The sequence below is a fragment of the Eulemur rufifrons genome, chromosome 27 (genome assembly GCF_041146395.1).
Source record: "Eulemur rufifrons isolate Redbay chromosome 27, OSU_ERuf_1, whole genome shotgun sequence".
Classification (NCBI taxonomy): Eukaryota; Metazoa; Chordata; class Mammalia; order Primates; family Lemuridae; genus Eulemur; species Eulemur rufifrons.
Window position 1 is genome coordinate 21121055 of NC_091009.1, and position 19206 is coordinate 21140260.

General features: G+C 35.3%; 1 protein-coding gene across 1 annotated transcript in view; it reads left to right on the forward strand.

The window, feature by feature from the left end:
• USH2A (usherin) overlaps nucleotides 1-19206 on the forward strand; it is a 611994-nt gene that overhangs the window by 504618 nt on the left and 88170 nt on the right. The window contains exons 58-59 of the mRNA XM_069459264.1: nucleotides 12108-12266; nucleotides 13839-14001. Of these exons, the coding sequence (XP_069315365.1) occupies nucleotides 12108-12266; nucleotides 13839-14001 (322 nt within the window). The remainder of the gene's footprint in view (nucleotides 1-12107; nucleotides 12267-13838; nucleotides 14002-19206) is intronic.

A 19206-nucleotide genomic window follows, 5' to 3' on the forward strand; every position in this document is an offset into this window, starting at 1 on the left:
TGTTCTCTCTATATTATATCAGTGAATGAAAAATTTGTAAAGATAATAGCCCACTCCATCCATGTACCTTGGGTTGTGACCAGTTATGGTAACTGAATTTTGCCTTTCTAAGCTGGATAGCCTACGTTGAGGCATTTAGTCACTATTGGCCTGTCTTGTGATTTAGTGCATTATTATTACATATTTTGATATAAGCATCATCCTCAGGTAAAATCCTGATTGCATTAACACTGCAGAGTAAAGATTAGAGTGAAATCTGCTTGCCCTATCTTTTAATAAAAAGAACACATGGAGGACTTTTCAAGTAAAATTTAAAACTGATTAAGGTGTTAAATGCACTTCAAAAATAGGTGATTTTATTTTTAATATCTAATCTTAAGATTAAATTGAAACAAACTCCTATGGTTTCCATCAGAATAAGTTTAGCTATAGTTCAACATGGTATTAAATAATTACTTAACAAGCATTTTGGCCATCAGCAGATCCATTCCATAAAATAATTAGCAACCACATAGTTTTAATTGAATTGAACAGTCACAACAGGTAATATTGTATAGTTGCAAAGATAATGTAAAGGTCTAATATATAAAACTTAAGTTCTCATAAACCAACCTCCTTCTGATATCATAGTCTAAGATCAAAGAGAAGATTCTTTTTATGCTCAAAATCAACGAAGAAAACTTACCAAGAGCTTTATAAACAAAATTTTAAGCTGCTCTAAGATATTAAATGTACATGACTTTACCCACTTTTGTTTTAAAATAAAATATTCTATTTAAATTAAATAGAATAGAAAAGAATAATTAATAGTGGCCATGTGTGTTATAAAGGGCTATATAATCTTTAAGTTTTAGGGACATAGATATTCTTGTACTCTGTTCTTAATTGCTATGAAGGAAAAGATATATCTTCTGCTGTACGAAATATACAAATTTACAGTGCTCTTTACAGAATTGATTTCAACTTTCATGGAATAGCATTGCTATCTTTTGATTTGATTTTTTAGCGTATTTTCCTTGGCATTTTTATAGTGCTATTGTGTTTTTGTGCCACAAAGTATAACGAGGCTGGATGAAATCAATCTGAGACCAGATTCAGCCTACTGACTGGAGACTTTTCAGACTCAGAACATGGTCTTCTACAACCCAAATTCTCAAAGAACAACAAGGGGAAGTCCAGGGTGATAAGCAAAGTTGATGAGTCCCTCGCCATATGACAAGGAAGTCCCATGATTTTTCAGACTATCTGTTATTTGAACATTATGGCACATACAAATTGCCTTTGCTAATCTGAAGGCATCACGTTCAGTACAGATTTAAAAATATACTTATTTTATGACAACCAAAGTAAGATAAAAGAGAAAGCCAGGATTCATATCCCAGTATTGGCACTGATTAGCTGACCTCAAATAGTTCATTTCTCTCTCTAGACCTCGATTTTCTCCATCTGCAAAATGGAGATGATAATAGTACCTACATGTAGAGTTGTTGTAAAGATTAAATGAAGTAACTTATGTAATTGGCATATATTATCTGGTTCTGTATAATATTCTGTAGATAGTGATGATTATTTGGAGAATTAAGTTTTTCCTTTACTTACTCATTTTTATTTTTTTTATTTTTTTTTTTTTTTGAGACAGAGTCTCACTCTGTTGCCCGGGCTAGAGTGAGTGCCGTGGCATCAGCCTAGCTCACAGCAACCTCAAACTCCTGGGCTTAAGCGATCCTCCTGCCTCAGCCTCCCGAGTAGCTGGGACTACAGGCATGCGCCACCATGCCCGGCTAATTTTTTGTATATATATATTTTAGTTGTCCATATAATTTCTTTCTATTTTTAGTAGAGACGGGGTCTCGCTCTTGCTCAGGCTGGTCTCGAACTCCTGACCTCGAGCGATCCACCCGCCTCGGCCTCCCAGAGTGCTAGGATTACAGGCGTGAGCCACCGCGCCCGGCCAACTTACTCATTTTTAAAATGTATGTGATCCACCAGTTGCTAGGTCTCAAAGCCCCCCTTTTCAAAATGATAAAACTGCCTACCGCAGGATTAGGTTAGTACATTTTCAAGACTTCTTTCAAATTTCCCAGCATTATATCATTTTTTTCTTTGAATTCAACATCACATTTTTATGTTTTATGTATAATGTTTCCATTTTAGAAAAGTATCATTGTAGAATAAAACACAAATTTTGCTTATTTAGTATAACCTTAACTCTCACCTACCTCAGGCTTTGTAGCAATTGTTCATTCTAGTCCAGCCTAGGGGATATTGTAGAAATGCTTTACACATTAACTCTGACCATTTCACCAATGGTTAATAAATCTATAATAGCCAGGCCCGTCAATCTTTTTGTTTCAAATGCACAAAACCCATTACAGAAATCATATAATATGTGGGAAAATTAAAATCTTAAACGTTTTTCCTAGTGCCTAGGAGGATTTCCAACTCTGCAAACAGTCAGATGATTTCAACTTGTGTATAATCTACAGTTGATTTTATTGGAAAGTACCTCATGCTGTGTTTTGATTTGGATAATAAAAACATTTTTCTGTTCCTAAGTAGTCACAAATATATATTTTAAACTGAAAGAAAATAACCTTGTAAGTGGAGGTTATTTGCTCACAGTCAAGAGTTTTCTAGATAGTCATCATACTGCCTGCCATTACAAAATGATTGCATCGTAGGCAGAGCTGAATAATGGGCAAACAGTCCATACCTGGAGTTTCCAAACCTAAATGAACATTAGAGTCACCTAGAAAGCTTATGCAAAGACAGATTCTCAACTCCAAGTTAACTGAATAAGAATCTCCTGGGATGAAGTCAAGAAATCTAGATTTTTCTAACACCTCCCCATGTGACTTTGGAGTACTACCAAGTTTAGTAAGCTTGGATCATACACCAAGCAAAAGAGGGGAATTACAATAATGCTCTGAAAACATGAACCAAACTAGTTTCTCTTGACTGTCCAAAGCTAGAATAGTGGTTGAATTAATTGATTTTTTTCCCAGGCATTTTGTTTTGTGGTCAATATGAACAGAGAAACCTTAGCCAGGTAAGTTGCTGGGAGAAAAAGTCTATGTGGTTACTTGGCAACAGAAAAACAACTGAGGCAATTAACTGGATTTGCAGTTTTGAAATTATTGTTCTAATAATGTCAATAAACTAAGGCTCACTACATGTTCATAAATCTGACTAGTAAAAGGGGGTAAGGTCTAGGGAATATGTGAGACTATCCAGGGGAACAGTACATGGGACAGTGGTAGCAAATATCATATACATATACATTCATATTACTTGTTATATTTGCCATTTGTTAAATTCCTACTACATGCCAAACATGTTGATACATACTTTCCCTGCTTACCTCTGTAATTCTTATGCAAACCCTAGGAAACAGGTAATATCATTATTCCCATATTAAGATAAGACATTTCAGTCTCAAAAAGTAATATGCTCAAAGGCACACAGCACAGGCAGGATTCGAATCCAGGTCTGCTCTCTGACACTGTCTTTTAAGAACTATTCCTTCCTGTCTGTGGCTTAACTCTTAAGTCCAAATCAGACTTTTCATTTGTTGCCCAAAGTCTCTCAGATTTGTGATGGATCAACTGTGCTTTTTGAAATAGTAGCCCAGAGGGCCAAGAAACAGAGCTAGATATTGGTGAAAATCAAAGGATTCTGAGACAATAATGTTTTACTGAGCGTATCAAGACCAGGAGAATTAATTGTGGGAAAGAGTGAGCCCCACGTGGCAATGATTATCTCCTACAGCATGTGGGAGTTTGTAACCACAAAGCTTCACCTACCCCCGTCCAAAAGTCTAGAAGGAATAGGCATGACTTAACAAAACTAGATTCCAAGTGTAGGGGGATTTTAGTTAGGGGAGAGAGTCATTTCTCAAATTTCTACAAAGAGATTATTCAAAGACTATTTTAAAGCCTTGGTAAATATTCTTCTACCTCCCCAGGTAAATCCTAGACCACTTTATTTCATTATTACTTGATAAATGTCAGTACTAATATTACCAAAACACTCCAAGCTCTAGAAAATCAAGATTTCTACTCTTGTGTACCATTTGTACCTCCAAATCAGATGATACACAAATAACATATCCTTATAAAATTTTTACTGAATGAATAGGGGAACGAAATAGTGAGTAAACTTCTAAAATTCAGCAGGCAAATATAAAATTTAGCAGGCAAATGTAAATTTTTAATGTTCTACTGTTTAAAATTATTCAAACGCTTGATTTCCTATTAAAGCCCACCCTCCCTCCACATTAGCTTAACCTTACACACATACACGCACACACACATATACACAGACATACACAAATATATATTCCTAATTAAAGACAAACAGGGCACATACACATTATTTTTCAAAGACTATTTGTTGTTGTGTGGATGCATAATTTTTTTCACCTTGCAAAAAAGGAAGTATTGGTTTCTATGTGAAATGGACCTGGCAATTTAGTTGTCCTTTGGCCTTGGGCAAGTTGCACGTGCCTCTAAAATTTAGGTTTCTCATCGGTACAAAGGGAAATTAAATGCCTATCTTGTATTGTTGTTATATGAAGTGAGATGGCATGGTAAAACATTTAGTGAACACTGAAATAGATGCTAGTCATTTATAGTTTGAATCTACAGGCAAACAGGTTCGTTCATTCCTTCTCACCTTTTACTAGCTCTGAACTGATAAATCAGTTCACAGTGATGTGGATCAGAAGTTATACATTTATGTTAAAGAGAACAAAGGATATATGGTACCTTAATAGGTGAAAAATTATAGAAAATTAAGAAGCAAATACTTCGTGGAACATAAATGGTTTACTCAGAATGGAGATAGAGATCCCTGCTGTTTAAGAATCCAAACATTCAAAATTACTTAAACTCTGAAGGTAATAATGAGATTTTCTAATTTATCAAGATGATGATTATATTTTGAACTATTCTAACATTAAATCATATTCTAGTTAACACCATCATTGCACTTAATACATGCTTTTTCTCACTAAGAATGGTGAATTATTTAGGTTTAATACATAATACTGAAATGCTGGTGTTTTCCTTTAACATTTATTTCTTAGTTCATTAAAGAAAAAAATAGGCAACAATTCCTCTACTGAGAAATAATTTTAATTAATGTCGCTTAAGAATATAAATGTTTTTTATTAATCACGTTTTGATTAAAGGTTATCCAGCCACAATATGGCTTATTTATAGACATTAGACATCTTAGCATTCAGTTGGCTCATCAGCTGCACTGTATTAGATCAGATACTATCCATTTAACATCAAAATTGACATTAAGCTTTCTAAGGAATTCAAATTGCATAAATTAGGATGATTTAACACTGACAATTGTTTCGCTTTTCTTAACTTGTAAGTGCAAATAACCCAATGACAAGGAGTGGTGAGTTTCAGAAGAAAATATAAAACTCACTTGAGTGATTTGCATTTTATTTTGCATATTAATAAATGTATCTTACATTATTGAGTTTTATATGCTAGTCTTTTTGCTAAGAGATTAACACATGTTTAATGCTCATAATAATTTAATATAGTATGTCCTATTGTTTTCCCCATTTTACTGATGAAAAAAGTCAGTTTAGACATTCTAAGCTATTGTCTCTAGGTTATTCATCAAGTGGGTGTCAGTGTAGAGCCAACCCACATGGGTCTGACTCCAAATTCTAAGGTCAAACCACTCTGCCATATTTTCTCACTATTTTTCTACCTAAACAGTGCAGAAAGCAAATGAGTTTTTATGAGTTCTACTGTGATTCAATTTAAAAGCTAAAAAAAAAAAAAAATTTGCTTTAGATGTAGAAGTTATGAAGGACAGTATAATCCAAGGGTAATCCATCCAGTAACCCAGTAGCATCATTTTATTTGTACCTTAAAACTTCATGGGATGAAATTCACTTGCCTTTGAGCAGATTAATTCCTCTATTCATTTGACTAACATGGAAATGTTTACTGAGCCCCTCTCAGGGGCAAAGCATGATACCCTGAGAGCTACAAAGAAGAATTGAGACACTGTCTTTCCTATCAATAACCCTACGATGGAGTGTAAGGTCGAAAAGGCATAAAGTGATAACCATTATATAACCTGTGTCAAATTTCTGTACAGTTGTCATGGACATGTTCAAGAGGGTCCTATTTCACTTCCACACACCCCCCAAAAGGCATAATCAAGACACCCCTACCTACACAGAACAGAATTTAGGCTGATTTGTTAAAGGCACTATGTGAAGCGCAACCCGTGTTTTGAAGCAAATGCCACTATCAAACTGAATTAATAGTTTCTCCTCTAAGAATTGTTCCTGTTCCAGCTCCTAAAAAAAGATTTAAAAAAGGATTATTTGATTGACTTGTCCCATTGTAAAGTATGCACCTGCTGTGAAATGAAGCCATGGAGATAAAAAAAAAAAAAGTTGAATAATTTAACTTTTTTATTTGTAAAGATAATCAGGGTTTTTCTGATTACATCTTAACTTCATAAATGTTAAATAACCTATCAGCATCTAGTTGTTGTAAATTATGAAAAGGAGCATTGCAAGGAATATTAACCAACGAAATCCTTGTTCTTTAGTGAACAAGAAAATGTGTTATGGCAGCTTGTCATTGTGCGACTGGTAACTTTGACACCAAATAACAAACCTGCCATTTGCACTTAGGGTAAATTGGTTCACTTGAGCTTCCACTGCTCCTCTTGCTCTGACATAAATTTATGAACTCGGGAACTAACCAAGTCGTGTGGCTTCCCAGCTGACTTTAACAAATATGCCCATTTCATTTCATTTAGTCATCAGAATACCAGGGGGCTCAGTCGTTTCAGACTCATTGCAGATGGTGTAGGGTTTGCAGGACACAAGGGACTTTCATGTCACCATCCTGTAAATTATGACAGTAGAGGGGGCCCTCTTTCCTAAATGCATGTCAGTGTTTGACGTGTTCACGGCTTAGAGGAGCATTTTCTGTTTCACCACCTCGTAGGTATATGTAAAGCACATTTATTTCTGATGAATCAAGATGTGAAAAATACATTTTCCAGGTTCACGCTTTGGCTAACCGTGTTCAAACTAGATCAAGATTTTGTTGATACTTGAGATGTGGTAGCAGTACGATTTTGCTCACTGACCCCTCTGGGAGTCCTGTCCTTTTTAGTAAAGTTTCCTCCTGAAGGATGAAAGGCATTGAAGTAGACCAATAGGTACAGACTGAAGACATACAATAAAAGCAACCTCAGATGAATTAGAGGGACGACCACTCCAAATTACTGCCAAGAATGAATGATAGACTATCTTCATAGGAATGCAACTTGATATCATATCCAAGTGCACTTAAAAGACAAAACTAGATAAGAAAATATTGTTATGAAGACATTTACTTGAATGAATATAACATTTATTTGTAATTGGAATAGCAACTGTATATGACAAATGGGTTCAAAAATGAAGACATAAAAAGTATCATCTTTTTTTAAAATTTCATTTGATTTCATTTAATTTTGTCTATCATTTATTAAGCACTTTCTATATTGCAGAAATATAATGCAATGCTTTACATATATTTTTAATTTAATCCTCACAACTCTTTATGAGGTGGCTATTAGTAGCATCATTTTCCACATGAAGGGACCAGTGTTCATAGAGTTTAGTTAATTTGCCAGTGGTCACTTGGGAAATTGGGGCAGAAGAAGGATTTGATCTGTCTGACTCCACTCTGTGGTTTGTCTAGTTCAGCAAGAATGATAGCATATTTTTCATGAATGTGTGTTTGCCAAACTTTTCTAAGAGACCTATCCTAGGAACAAAGAAGACAGAATGTACGTGCAGTCTCAGGAGGTCTGAAAACAGAGCCTGAAGCAATCATCATAAGCTTGTAATTACTTTAAGGTCTTCCTTTCTATCATGTAAATTTTCCATCGTATTCCGTTCTATTTGTCTTCATCCGAAAAATAATCTATTACAGAACTTATCATTTTGGAAAATGTTTTCCACTAATCTCATTGGTTAAAGAGTGATATGCTATTATATTTCAGGATACTAGGGAGATCTGAAGAAAGCTAACCCCAATAACAGGTTCAATGCCCAGGCAATTCTTCCCCTTTTCGTTTGTCATAAATATGTAGGTACAAACAGCAACAAACTTTTTTTCCACTGTTGTACAGACTATGGCAGGTTAACAACAAGGATAAATGCCCAAAACATGAGGTGACGTGCTGTACCTTTCCACCATTGTCTGGATGGAAATTTCCATGAGCATCTCTTCCTGCTGAAAGGTCAAATTGGAAATTGAGAGGGTCCCTGATTCATTCTTCAATCTCTTTTACTACCTCAAGTAACACTCTCCAAAGACTATTTTTAGTAGGGAAGAAAAAGAAGCACGATTATATTGCCTTTTTTTTTTTTCCACCTCTAATACAGTACTTAAGTTTTCCTGACCCATTGATGGACTGATTCTCAAATGGTCTCATAATCAATTCTCTTCGTCCAACTCTCAAATTTCATTTTAATTATAGCAGTCTTCTTGGGAGCAGTAAAAACATTGCCAATTTTGTCTTGCAGTTGAGAATTAGGCCTTGAAGAATATTCTCTAAATAGGCCTATGATGTGTCCTCAGTATTTTAGTAAAGAGAAAAATTAACATAGTCAAATTTTCTAGGCATTTAATCTTCATCATATATGTTTTTTTCTTCATGGAGAAAAAATAATACAGAACTATTACCTGAGACTAAACAGAAGTGTTATGGGCGAGGCCAACTTTTCATCCCATGTCTAGAGCAAATTGCCCACATTGGATTCATTTTAAAGCAATAGTGAGAGACTAAAATTACGTTGCCCTTTGATTACACAATGAATAGTACTGTTCAACGCGCTGGTATAGCAGCATGAACTTTTTCTGATGTCACACAGTTGGTTCACTCTGAAGTGACTATTCAGTTTTTGACTCTGCAACTGGCTAGCAAAAATTCTAATCACTCACCGTACATATATTATTCTAGTCTTGGATGTTTTAGGAAGAAAAACTCACATCCAATTTTTGTGAACAGGGAAAAGTAGGATTCTGCTGGTTTTGCTTGCTCAGATAGGGAAATCATACATTTCCTCAATTTTGCAAGTCAAAGTGATATTCCAAAAGGATATATGTACACTAAGTCTTCACATTATGTCATTGATAAGTTTTTGGAAACCCCAATTTTAAGGGAAATGACATATAACAAAACCAATTGGACCACAGGCTAATTGATATAAACAAGATTAAGTTCCTAAGACATATTTCTGGTCCCCAAAACATCACCAAACTGCTAAATACCAAAACACTTCTATTATTAAACATTGAAATAAATACCAGCACTAAATACATTTACTGAAGATTAACAAAAACAAGTAAGATAATTATTTATCTGCTTGTTCCAGTTCAGGGTGGTGGTGGCCTCTCTAGGCAGCTCAGGGTACAAAGCTGGAACCAGCCCTGGACAGGATGCCATCCTATCGTAGGCACACACACACACACACACACACACACTCACTCACTCACACTGGGGCCATGTGGACACACCAATTCTCCTAATAGCGTAGCTTGGGGATGTGGGAGGAAACCGGAGTACTTGGAGAAAACCCAGGCAGACGTGGGGAGAACGTGCAAACTCCACACCGACAGTGGCTCCTGCCAGGAATCAGTATGTTTCTCTCATCAACATTATAATGACACGACACTGAACAAAGCCACATTATTTTAGGATCTGCTGTACTTTGTTCTTGTCTCAGAATATACTTTGAGATGAGCCCATAAACGTCTAGGATATGTGTATCTCAGATTGGGAAACTTGGTCTTCAGTACTTTAGATATCCAGCTATGATTTGCTTATTCCATCAACAGTGATTCTGACTCGTTCATCATTTGTTTCCGTGCATCTCATTAGGCTCTTGTAGCTCAGGTGACAGGGAGAGACCCTTAATCAATCAATCAATCAGTCAATCAATAATCAGTCTACAAGAACTGTTCTGCCTATCTGCACGTTTTCTCAAAACGATCTTGTCATTTTCCCCCAGTTGTCCTACCCCAAGACTCCATTATCTAAAAAGAGCATAAATATAGAGAGATAAGCTTTGACATCAAATGTGCCTGAGTTCAAGTTCTACCTTCCCCAGTTAATCAATGTATAATCTGAATCAAGTTACTTCTCTGAACTTTAGTTTTCTCATCTTTTAAAAAAATAGTAAAAATATTTACCATCCAGTATTGTCCTAAGGGTTCATTCATTCATTCCATCAACATTTATTGAGCTGCTACTTTCTGCTAAAATCTAGGCACCAAAACCACATTGAGGAGAACAAAGCCCCTGACTTAAAAAGTTAACATTCTAGGGGTATTAAATGGGATAATGCCTGCTGCCTGGCATAACACAGGGATGCAACGAAATGACTGTCCTGGTCTGTGCTGTTGTGGCAACCACTGTAATGACGTTCAGACTGGTCTTCCTACCTGTTGCCTCTCAGGTTTTCAATCCATCCTTCACCTGCCTGCAGTATTATCTTCCTAAAATATAGGTTGGCTCTTGTTTATACCTCCAAAGTTTCCTTGTTGTTGATTATATATAAAGTCCAAATTTCTGGAAGAAAGAATTAATAAATTTAGTAGTCACTTGAGTTTAGGAATGACTAAAGCAGAGTCAACACTAAGGTTCTTACTCTAAGGCTCCAGCTTCCGGAAATAGGAAGAAAGTATTATCACTAAGTGAAAGAGGAAACCCAGAAAAAAGAACAGGTTTGGGAGTGGAAAATATAGCTCTCTAATTCTCCTTGGGAGCTGTTGAGAGTGAGATTTCTTTGGAATATCTATGTAGAAACATCTAGTAGGCTGTTGAAAATATAAATCTGGAATTCAGGAGAGATACGAAGCCACATAGAAGAATTTAGTACTTGATGATAGAACAGTAGTAGCTTAAGCTTCTAGAACAAATGTAACACTTTAGCTATGATGCTCTAAATTTAAAATAAAAATTCTTAGTCTAGATTGCCAAATTCAGCACAATTTAGCACCTTTCCTGAGCAAACAATTGGTCTATCAATCCTCCTAAACTTAATCAATATCTCCTTCAGAGACTTCTTTTTTATCCATCCGATACAAAATTCTTAGCATTTTGGGTTTGTACTAGCTCTTCTGCCTCTTAAACATGTGGCCACATAAAAGCAAAATCAGATCTCGTTCTTTAGACCTCACCTCTCTTAGGTCACTGAGTCCTGTGCTAGTTTCTCAGGAATGTTGTCTGTAGATTCCATTGTTTCTAGAGTAAAGACGAATTTATTTAAATACTACAAAGGTAAGTAACTAAGCCCATAAGTACTATAAACTCTCAGATCAATGAGAAAATTTAGTAGGAAACTCCATTATATTCTTCATTCAAGGCTCAAATCCTCTTGAGAAAGTATGTATGTTGTTCATGACCATGAACTTAACAGGCATGTGGTTCTATGAATAGATTGTGAAGAGGCTAAAATGACAAGACTTCCTTTCTTTAGGAAGCAATGGTGAAAAACAACAATTATTAGACCCAAATTTCGTATGTGTCTAGATCCATAAGTCTCACTGATAATGAACTCTCCTGACTCAATAATTAATGCACTGGGAATTCTCTAGGTAGCCTATGGTTTGGATATTTTATGGGCTATTATGTCAAAGATACATGTCAGACAGGATGCATACACAATGCTCTATAGAAAAATTATCACAAACATAATGGGTGTTTTTAATGTACTTTAAGAGCAAGTAAGATTAGGAAAAAAATATATCACCATTTCTAATTGCCTTATATTTTGAAAGTGAAACATGCCTTCATTTTTATTTGCCAATAGAGTATGTCTTTGAATAGAGCTATTATCCTTTTTTAAAATAAGTGATACACATTTCTTACTTTTGGAATATACATTGTAATGTTTTCTAGCTTAAGTTTCATGTAGCTTTTAATTGCTATATTAAGCAGCAATCTACCTTTCAATTACAAAATTTTAAATATACGTTGTTCTTAAAGGACCCACATTGTGTTGACCATTCTGTATAACATACATACATGTTCTCTCTCTCTTTCTCTCTTTGAAGGGATCCTCATCCCCCAAATTCCCGTGGAGTACAATGTCTTGCTCAGTGATGGAAGAGTAACACCTCTGGTCTTCTCTGCTGGTCGTCATCAGTCTGCCCTTCTGGAAAATTTGACTCCATTCACACAGTATGAGATAAGGATACAAGCATGTCAAAATGGTGAAAGTCTTTCAGACACTTGGCCTGGGCTTTTATGAAAAAGTATTTCATTAAAAAGGAATAGATTCTCAGTTCAAAGACAAAGACTAACATTTCATTTCTTATTTGTAGTGGACTGTTTACCCAGAAAAATCAGAGCCTGGCATCGAGTGAAGCATTATGCATTTCTGCACATTAAATCATGAATATTTAAATATATTAAAATGGTGGTTTTGCAAAGTCTTGTTTTATAAGGCCCTTTAAAAGAAAAACACCTAGCTCACATAAAGGAGTCATTGGTAATATAAAACAAAATGAGTATTACAAAAATTTCATAGAAAATGTATTTACCTTGGTTTTATTTAAATTTTATTCATGAAGGGGAAGTGAGAAGTTATTTAAAAGTTGAGTTACACCCAAATGAATCTTACATATTTACAGTGCTTCTTTGAACCCTATTTCATGTACATAAATTGTCACCTTGAGTTTCATGGCTTAGACTGTGGTCAGTGACATTATCATCTGTCTGCATTGTCTTAAGGAAGAGCCTCCTCCAATCCCTTCATCTCTCCAAATGGATAATTGGTTAAATACAAATTGAGATTTAGGAGGGGAGAACAGGGAATCAAGAGAGCTACACATTAATTATTGTATCTCCATTTTACATTAAATATAGAGATTAATAGGGACACACTAATACATACATCTACATACCTATATAACGTATGATATATATGATATATAAAATATAACACCCAAGTGCTAAGTAAAGAAAAGATGTAACTCATACTGGTGTACAAAACATTTTGTTCACCTTAGATTAAAGAAATTTACCAATCTGGTATTCATTGTATAGTTGGAACTCCTCTGTTACAGGTCCTTAGGAACTTCTGTTTCCAAATGAGTGCTAGTTCCTATAGAGTTGGCTAGGATGAGGAGTTTCAGTTTTGCTATGCTGAATTCATATCGGAAATTACAAGTTGCTGTGTCTACTTCTCTCTGCAAACCAGACCGTGGCATCTTTGTTGGAAGGCTGTTGCTTTCTCTGCTCCGGTCTTCTGCCGATCAACATGAAAATAGCTTTAAATTAGTGTTTCTTGATTTAAGTGCAAAGTCAATTTCTGCATCTCCATGTCCCTGAAACTATGCTATTGAGATACAATATCCTTCAAATTAACTGTTTGATTCCTGTGTGTTCGAATAATGGTCCTTTGTTTAAAATATTGGCAAACATACAATATTAAGAGCATACAAAATGTGTAGCTCACACATACACTTGTGAAATTCAAGTGCATTGTCACTCTCTGGTTAGAATGACTGCGGTAAACTAAGGAAACTTTAGTTCGGACAAGCATATGCTTTATTATTTATGCCTGCAGAAATATATGGTTAATTAATAGGTTTTCCAAAAATGATTCTCTACTTAAATGGTCAAATCCTATAGAGATTTATATTACTGGTCTGAAATATGTATATAAATTTATGCAAAAGTTCAGAAAAATAAGTTTCCTGGTATTCCTTATCCTTTTAATATGCATATGTTACTCTTTCCCTTGCTTGACAAATTACTAAAGACCTCAATTTTTTTTCAAGGAGGTTGTGGAGTTAGCAGCAAAATGTTTGTGAAAACATCTGAAGCGGCCCCGTTGGATCTTAATTCCCCTGTTCTTAAGGCACTGGGACCAGCTTGCATAGAGATTAAATGGATGCCACCTAAAAAACCGAATGGAGTCATCATCAACTACTTTATTCACAGGTAAGATGGGTTATTACTACTACTTTTAGTCATTTAAGAATGTGTCCTATTCCAGAACTGCAGAATCAAGTATGTTTTCTATTTCCATAAGAGACTGAATGGGAATTCATGTTTTTTGAAGTACCGACTGGTGGGGACTAAGAGTGGTGCTCAAACTTTTACACATGAACATCATCCAAGGAAAAAGGCCACAACTACTGTATCACATTTTTGGTTGCCATCTTGTTGAAAGCTAAGACCTCATAGCCCACGTAGCTGTATGTTTGGTGAAGCAGTAGATCAATTCTCTATAGGCTCACTGATCAAGAGAGCATAGTTTTTCCAGAGGAAGAACCAGATCTGGGATAAGAATTCTAATATTTCCCATCACTTTTATGTTGAGATTCAAAAGATGATACTTTTCATACTTAGAGTGGCTCTACTCTCCAGCTTCCCTTCTGTTTTAATGAGTCTCCACTCAGCAGGTTAGATAGTGTTAATGCAGCTTGTTTTCACTATCATGTGCAGAATTTATTAAGTGTATCTACCCAAAATAAAGAAAAGAAGGAAGGACAGAGAGGATAGGGAAAAGAAAAGGAGACAGATTGAGAAAAGAGAGGGAAGAGAGAGACAGGGGATGAGGGGAAAAGAGAGCCTAGACCACGGGCATTCTGTTTGGAAGGGTATTTTGTTCTCTGACCTAGCCTTCCCCTGATCAACATGAACATTGCTTAAAATTAATGTTTTCTTTAAATAAATAATGAACAAGGAGGAGAAGGAGAGGGAGAGAGAGAGGGAGGAAAAGAGGAAAGAAGAGAAGAGAGAAAGAATGAGAGAGAAAAGGTGGATGGAGGAGGTAGAAGGGAGTGGGAAAGGGAGAAGGAGGGAAGGAAAAAGTCAAATGCAGACAGTTCATGGGGCAAAGAACCTGTCAACTGAGAGCTTGTCGTCTAAGACTGAAAGCACAGACACTAGAGACATACAGGACTTGCAGACTGAATACCCCATTCCAAAAGCCATGTGTTTACATTAAGCATACAAAGAACAACACACTTCTTCTCAGATCCTCATACCCCTCTTCAACATCCTTTGTTAGTCTCTCCAGCAGCCTGAGGCCTGCCTTTGTTTTGGTCCTATGCCCCAGACACTTAGTGAATCCTATTTTAGGCTCCTCTTAAAACTTGAGATATTGAAAACCTTTGATTCACATCAGTCTTCAGTGATGAGCTAAGGGTTTGTTAGAGAAATTATGAAAAAAAAAAGTATTATTGCATTTCTGGTTGTGTAAAGGACGTTACCAAAAAGGGAGCAGGCCAAATTTCTTCCCAGTAAACATTAATTTGAAGAATAATATTTCTGATTCAAATACACAGGAACATGTAAAACTGGCTGATGTGAATTTACATTTTACGCTAAGCACATTAGTGCAGGCTCTAAAAATGCCCATCCTCTTGAAATAGTTTTCTTTCATCTACTTAATGCTAATTGTATGAGAAAAGCACATCAAATTCCTATTCTGAATAAAGGGAAATAAAGTATCTGTTACAGACCAGGACGTGGCTCCACTCTGTTGGTTTTGTAAATAAAGCTGATGATTACAGTGACGATTCCACGGCAGCTATGGAGAGGGAAAACAGGAAATAGAATGCAGAAAGCCCACTTCAATGAAAAATACTGTAAATTGAATTTGACAGCATTTGATGGCATTTGATTATTCTAGTCACAGCCAAACAATGATATAAAGAGTAATATGAAACAGAATGTGTTACTGCCTCGCAGACTCGAAAGCAATAAACCTTCCTCCACTGTGACACAATCACTTCACAATCATAATTGTAGCCCGTTTGATACCTCTGAGTACAGCAGAAGGGCACTGACTGACATAGATACATTTTGTTTTTTATTTAAAGTGAAATGAAAATGGCACACTGGGGCCCCAGATACAATCGTTATATTCACCTACATAGGCATGAATCACTTGGCAGTTATTTCAGCTGAAGTTTAAATGTGCTTAGACAACAACAATATCAAATTTTTCTTAGATAGCTACCAAAAAAAAAAAATCAGAAATTTGTAAGGACAGAAATAGAATGTAGACACATAGTTCTTTTTCATTTCAAGACTGCAGAGAGCCCCTTAGATACTTACAGCCACAAGCCTGCAGTATTTCTGAGGAGGTGATGGCATGTAATTCCTGCTTCATCATTTGCCGCCTCTTTCTTCTATCACCACCAAAGGAAATACATTTAGCTCAAACCAAAGATGGGGTTTGGCCCATGCAGATGTTTCCATTCAATTGCAGTAAGCCAACTTGCCTATCTCATCTGAAAATGCTGGTCCCTGTTCTCGCGGACACTCCAGATCATTTTCCCTTCTATGATTTTCTTCTATTGTTTAAATATCACCTCTAGATATATTACCCTATTAAAAAGTGTCTGCCCTAATAAAGAGAAAAGATGTTTAAGATTTCAAAAACAAAACAAAATAACCTACTACCGATAAACTATTAATGGGATTGCTTGTGCTTTGTTTACTTGTTAATTTGGGCTACTTTGTTGACTTAATGTAAGCCACAAAAAAAAAAAGATTTCCTATAAAGCGTTTTTAAATTTTTTTTCTTTTATTTTACCCTTTCCAAACAGCAGATTTTATTTATTTGGTTTATTTCTTTAACAGAGATTGCAGGGTAACGTGCACATGCACACACAGACACACACACTCATGTACTACATAACCACATTTCATAAATATTTTTCAGTAATATTAATTTTTAAAATGTATGAACTTAGATGCTTCCCTTTAGAAACCAAATTTTTTGTATACTAAAGCCAGAATAAAATAAATTGCCTAAAAGTCTTTAATTTTAGAATTTTAAGGCTAGCTAGTATAAACTCTTTACATTTCCTCCAGGTATTACTTACTATCTGTACTTATCCTAACATCCTTTCCTGCAATCTCATATAAAGACGTTACCCTGCAATCTCTGTTTTTTATTTTTTGAGACAGAGTCTCACTCTGTTGCCTGGGCTAGAGTGCCATGGTGTCAGCCTAGCTCACAGCAACCTCAAACACCTGGGCTCAAGTGATCCTCCTGCCTCAGCCTCCCAAGTAGCTGGGACTACAGGCATGTGCCACCAAGCCCGGCTAATTTTTTCTATATATGTTTTTAGTTGTCCAGTTAATTTCTTTCTATTTTTAATAGAGACAGGGTCTAGCTCTTGCTCAGGCTGGTCTCGAACTCCTGAGCCCAAACAATCCACCTGCCTCGGCCTCCCAGAGTGCTAGGATTACAGGCGTGAGCCACGGTGCCGGGCCTTATTTGGTTTATTTATTTATTTTAGAAACAGGATCTCACTCTGTCACCCCAGGCTGGAGGGCAGTAATGTGATCATAACTCACTGCAGTCTCAAAGTCCTGGCCTCAAGCCATCTTCCTTCCTCAGCCTCTGGAGTAGCTGGGATTACAGGCATGTACCACCATACCTATAAAGTTTTTTGATTAAGAATAGGGACAACGTTTAAGTCAGTGTTGTGTAACCTGTTTATTGACAGGACATAGACAAGACCATCTTGGGCATTTGCTTCCTTCTTACAGTGAGTTTGGCTTGTATAATAATGATTCTAAGGTATTCCCCCTTTATCTTATCTCTGTAATCTTGCAAATAGAAAAAATCTCATCACTTCATCTACTAAACCCATCAAACATGTTATCTCAGGACTTTACAAAACACATAATAAAGTGATCTGCTCCCACTGGGAGCTTCCATTTTAGTAGAGACCAAATTGCTTGGGGTTTATTACTTTCGTGAGCTTTCTCTTTAAATAAATGAAAAGATTTGCTCAATGTACATTGAAAGACAAAACTATACAAAAATATTCTGTAAACACTATGAAAATAGAAACAAATGATGAAGCTTCCTTCTGAGTATACAGTAGGATTTGAAAGGATAAAATCTCAGATAGTTTTGAAGGAGGTATGATATGGAAGGGTATTCCAAACAAGGAACTAAAAATAATTATATAGAAAGGACAATTAAGCAGATTGAGTTAACTAAGAAACTGTGAGCATTGTACCAAAGGCAAAGGAGTTTTGATGTAATTCAATCTGTGTTGTGTGGAAAGATAGATATAGTTATAAATATTGAAATAGATAGATATACATATATATATATGTACAGATCTATTGAGGGAGATATAAAGATCTATGAGACCTGAGCCCTATTACCAACAATCTTCACTATAGTGGGAGATACAAGGCAAGCTAAATAAATAAACAAAAGAGTGCGATATAATCCAGGAAATAGAAATATTTACCAGAAAATTTAGAGGAGAGAATTCTCTGTGTCTAGAATATTCATGGAAGACTTCATAAAGTTGATGTCATTGAGACTAAGCCTTACAAAATAAAAATTTAATGACTATTTAAATTGTAAAAGAAATTTGTTTGTTGGAAAAAAGTTTTAACAGTACAGAAGATTACTAAATTCCTTCTTATAACTTATCCTTCTTATAACTTATCCATGGCATATATAATTTCCATCAATAGAAGTAACACTATTAATTTTAATATATTAACATCGATGTTTTCTGTTTGCATTTTTTACATAAAAAGAATCATATTCTCCATGCTGTTCTGCAATTTTTTGAGCATTTATAAAAGATAATGTATATACATATACACATACTTCATTTCTTTTAATGACTCACCAATATTCCGTTATGTGGATGTGTATCATATATTATTTAGCCAGTACCTTGCTGATGGCAAGATAGATGATTTCTAAGTTTTCATTACTATAGCAATTCTCTAATAAACATCCTTACTATAAGGATATGGAGAATTATTCTTAGCACTAGAAGTACTGGGGCAAACTTTTCTGCATTTAAAATTTTTAGAGATTGCTAAATTGTCTTCCAAATATTATATATAAGAATTTCTAGTTCAGAAAATTCCTCTTAATACTGGGTCTTATCAATCTTCCAAATCTTTGTCAGTTCCATATTTTAAATAGCATATTATTATTGTTTTAATTAAATTTTTGATCATTATAAGTAAGGTAATTCATTTATTTCCAATATTTATTTGCTGTTTGGATGTGAGCATGTATAATATTATATTCTTAGATGTTTTCTATTGAATAATTCCTTGTTAACTTGTCTATACTCTTTATGTTAAGGTAGGTCTCTCTTTAGTGATCGTATTAAAAGTAATACATCAGTTATTTCT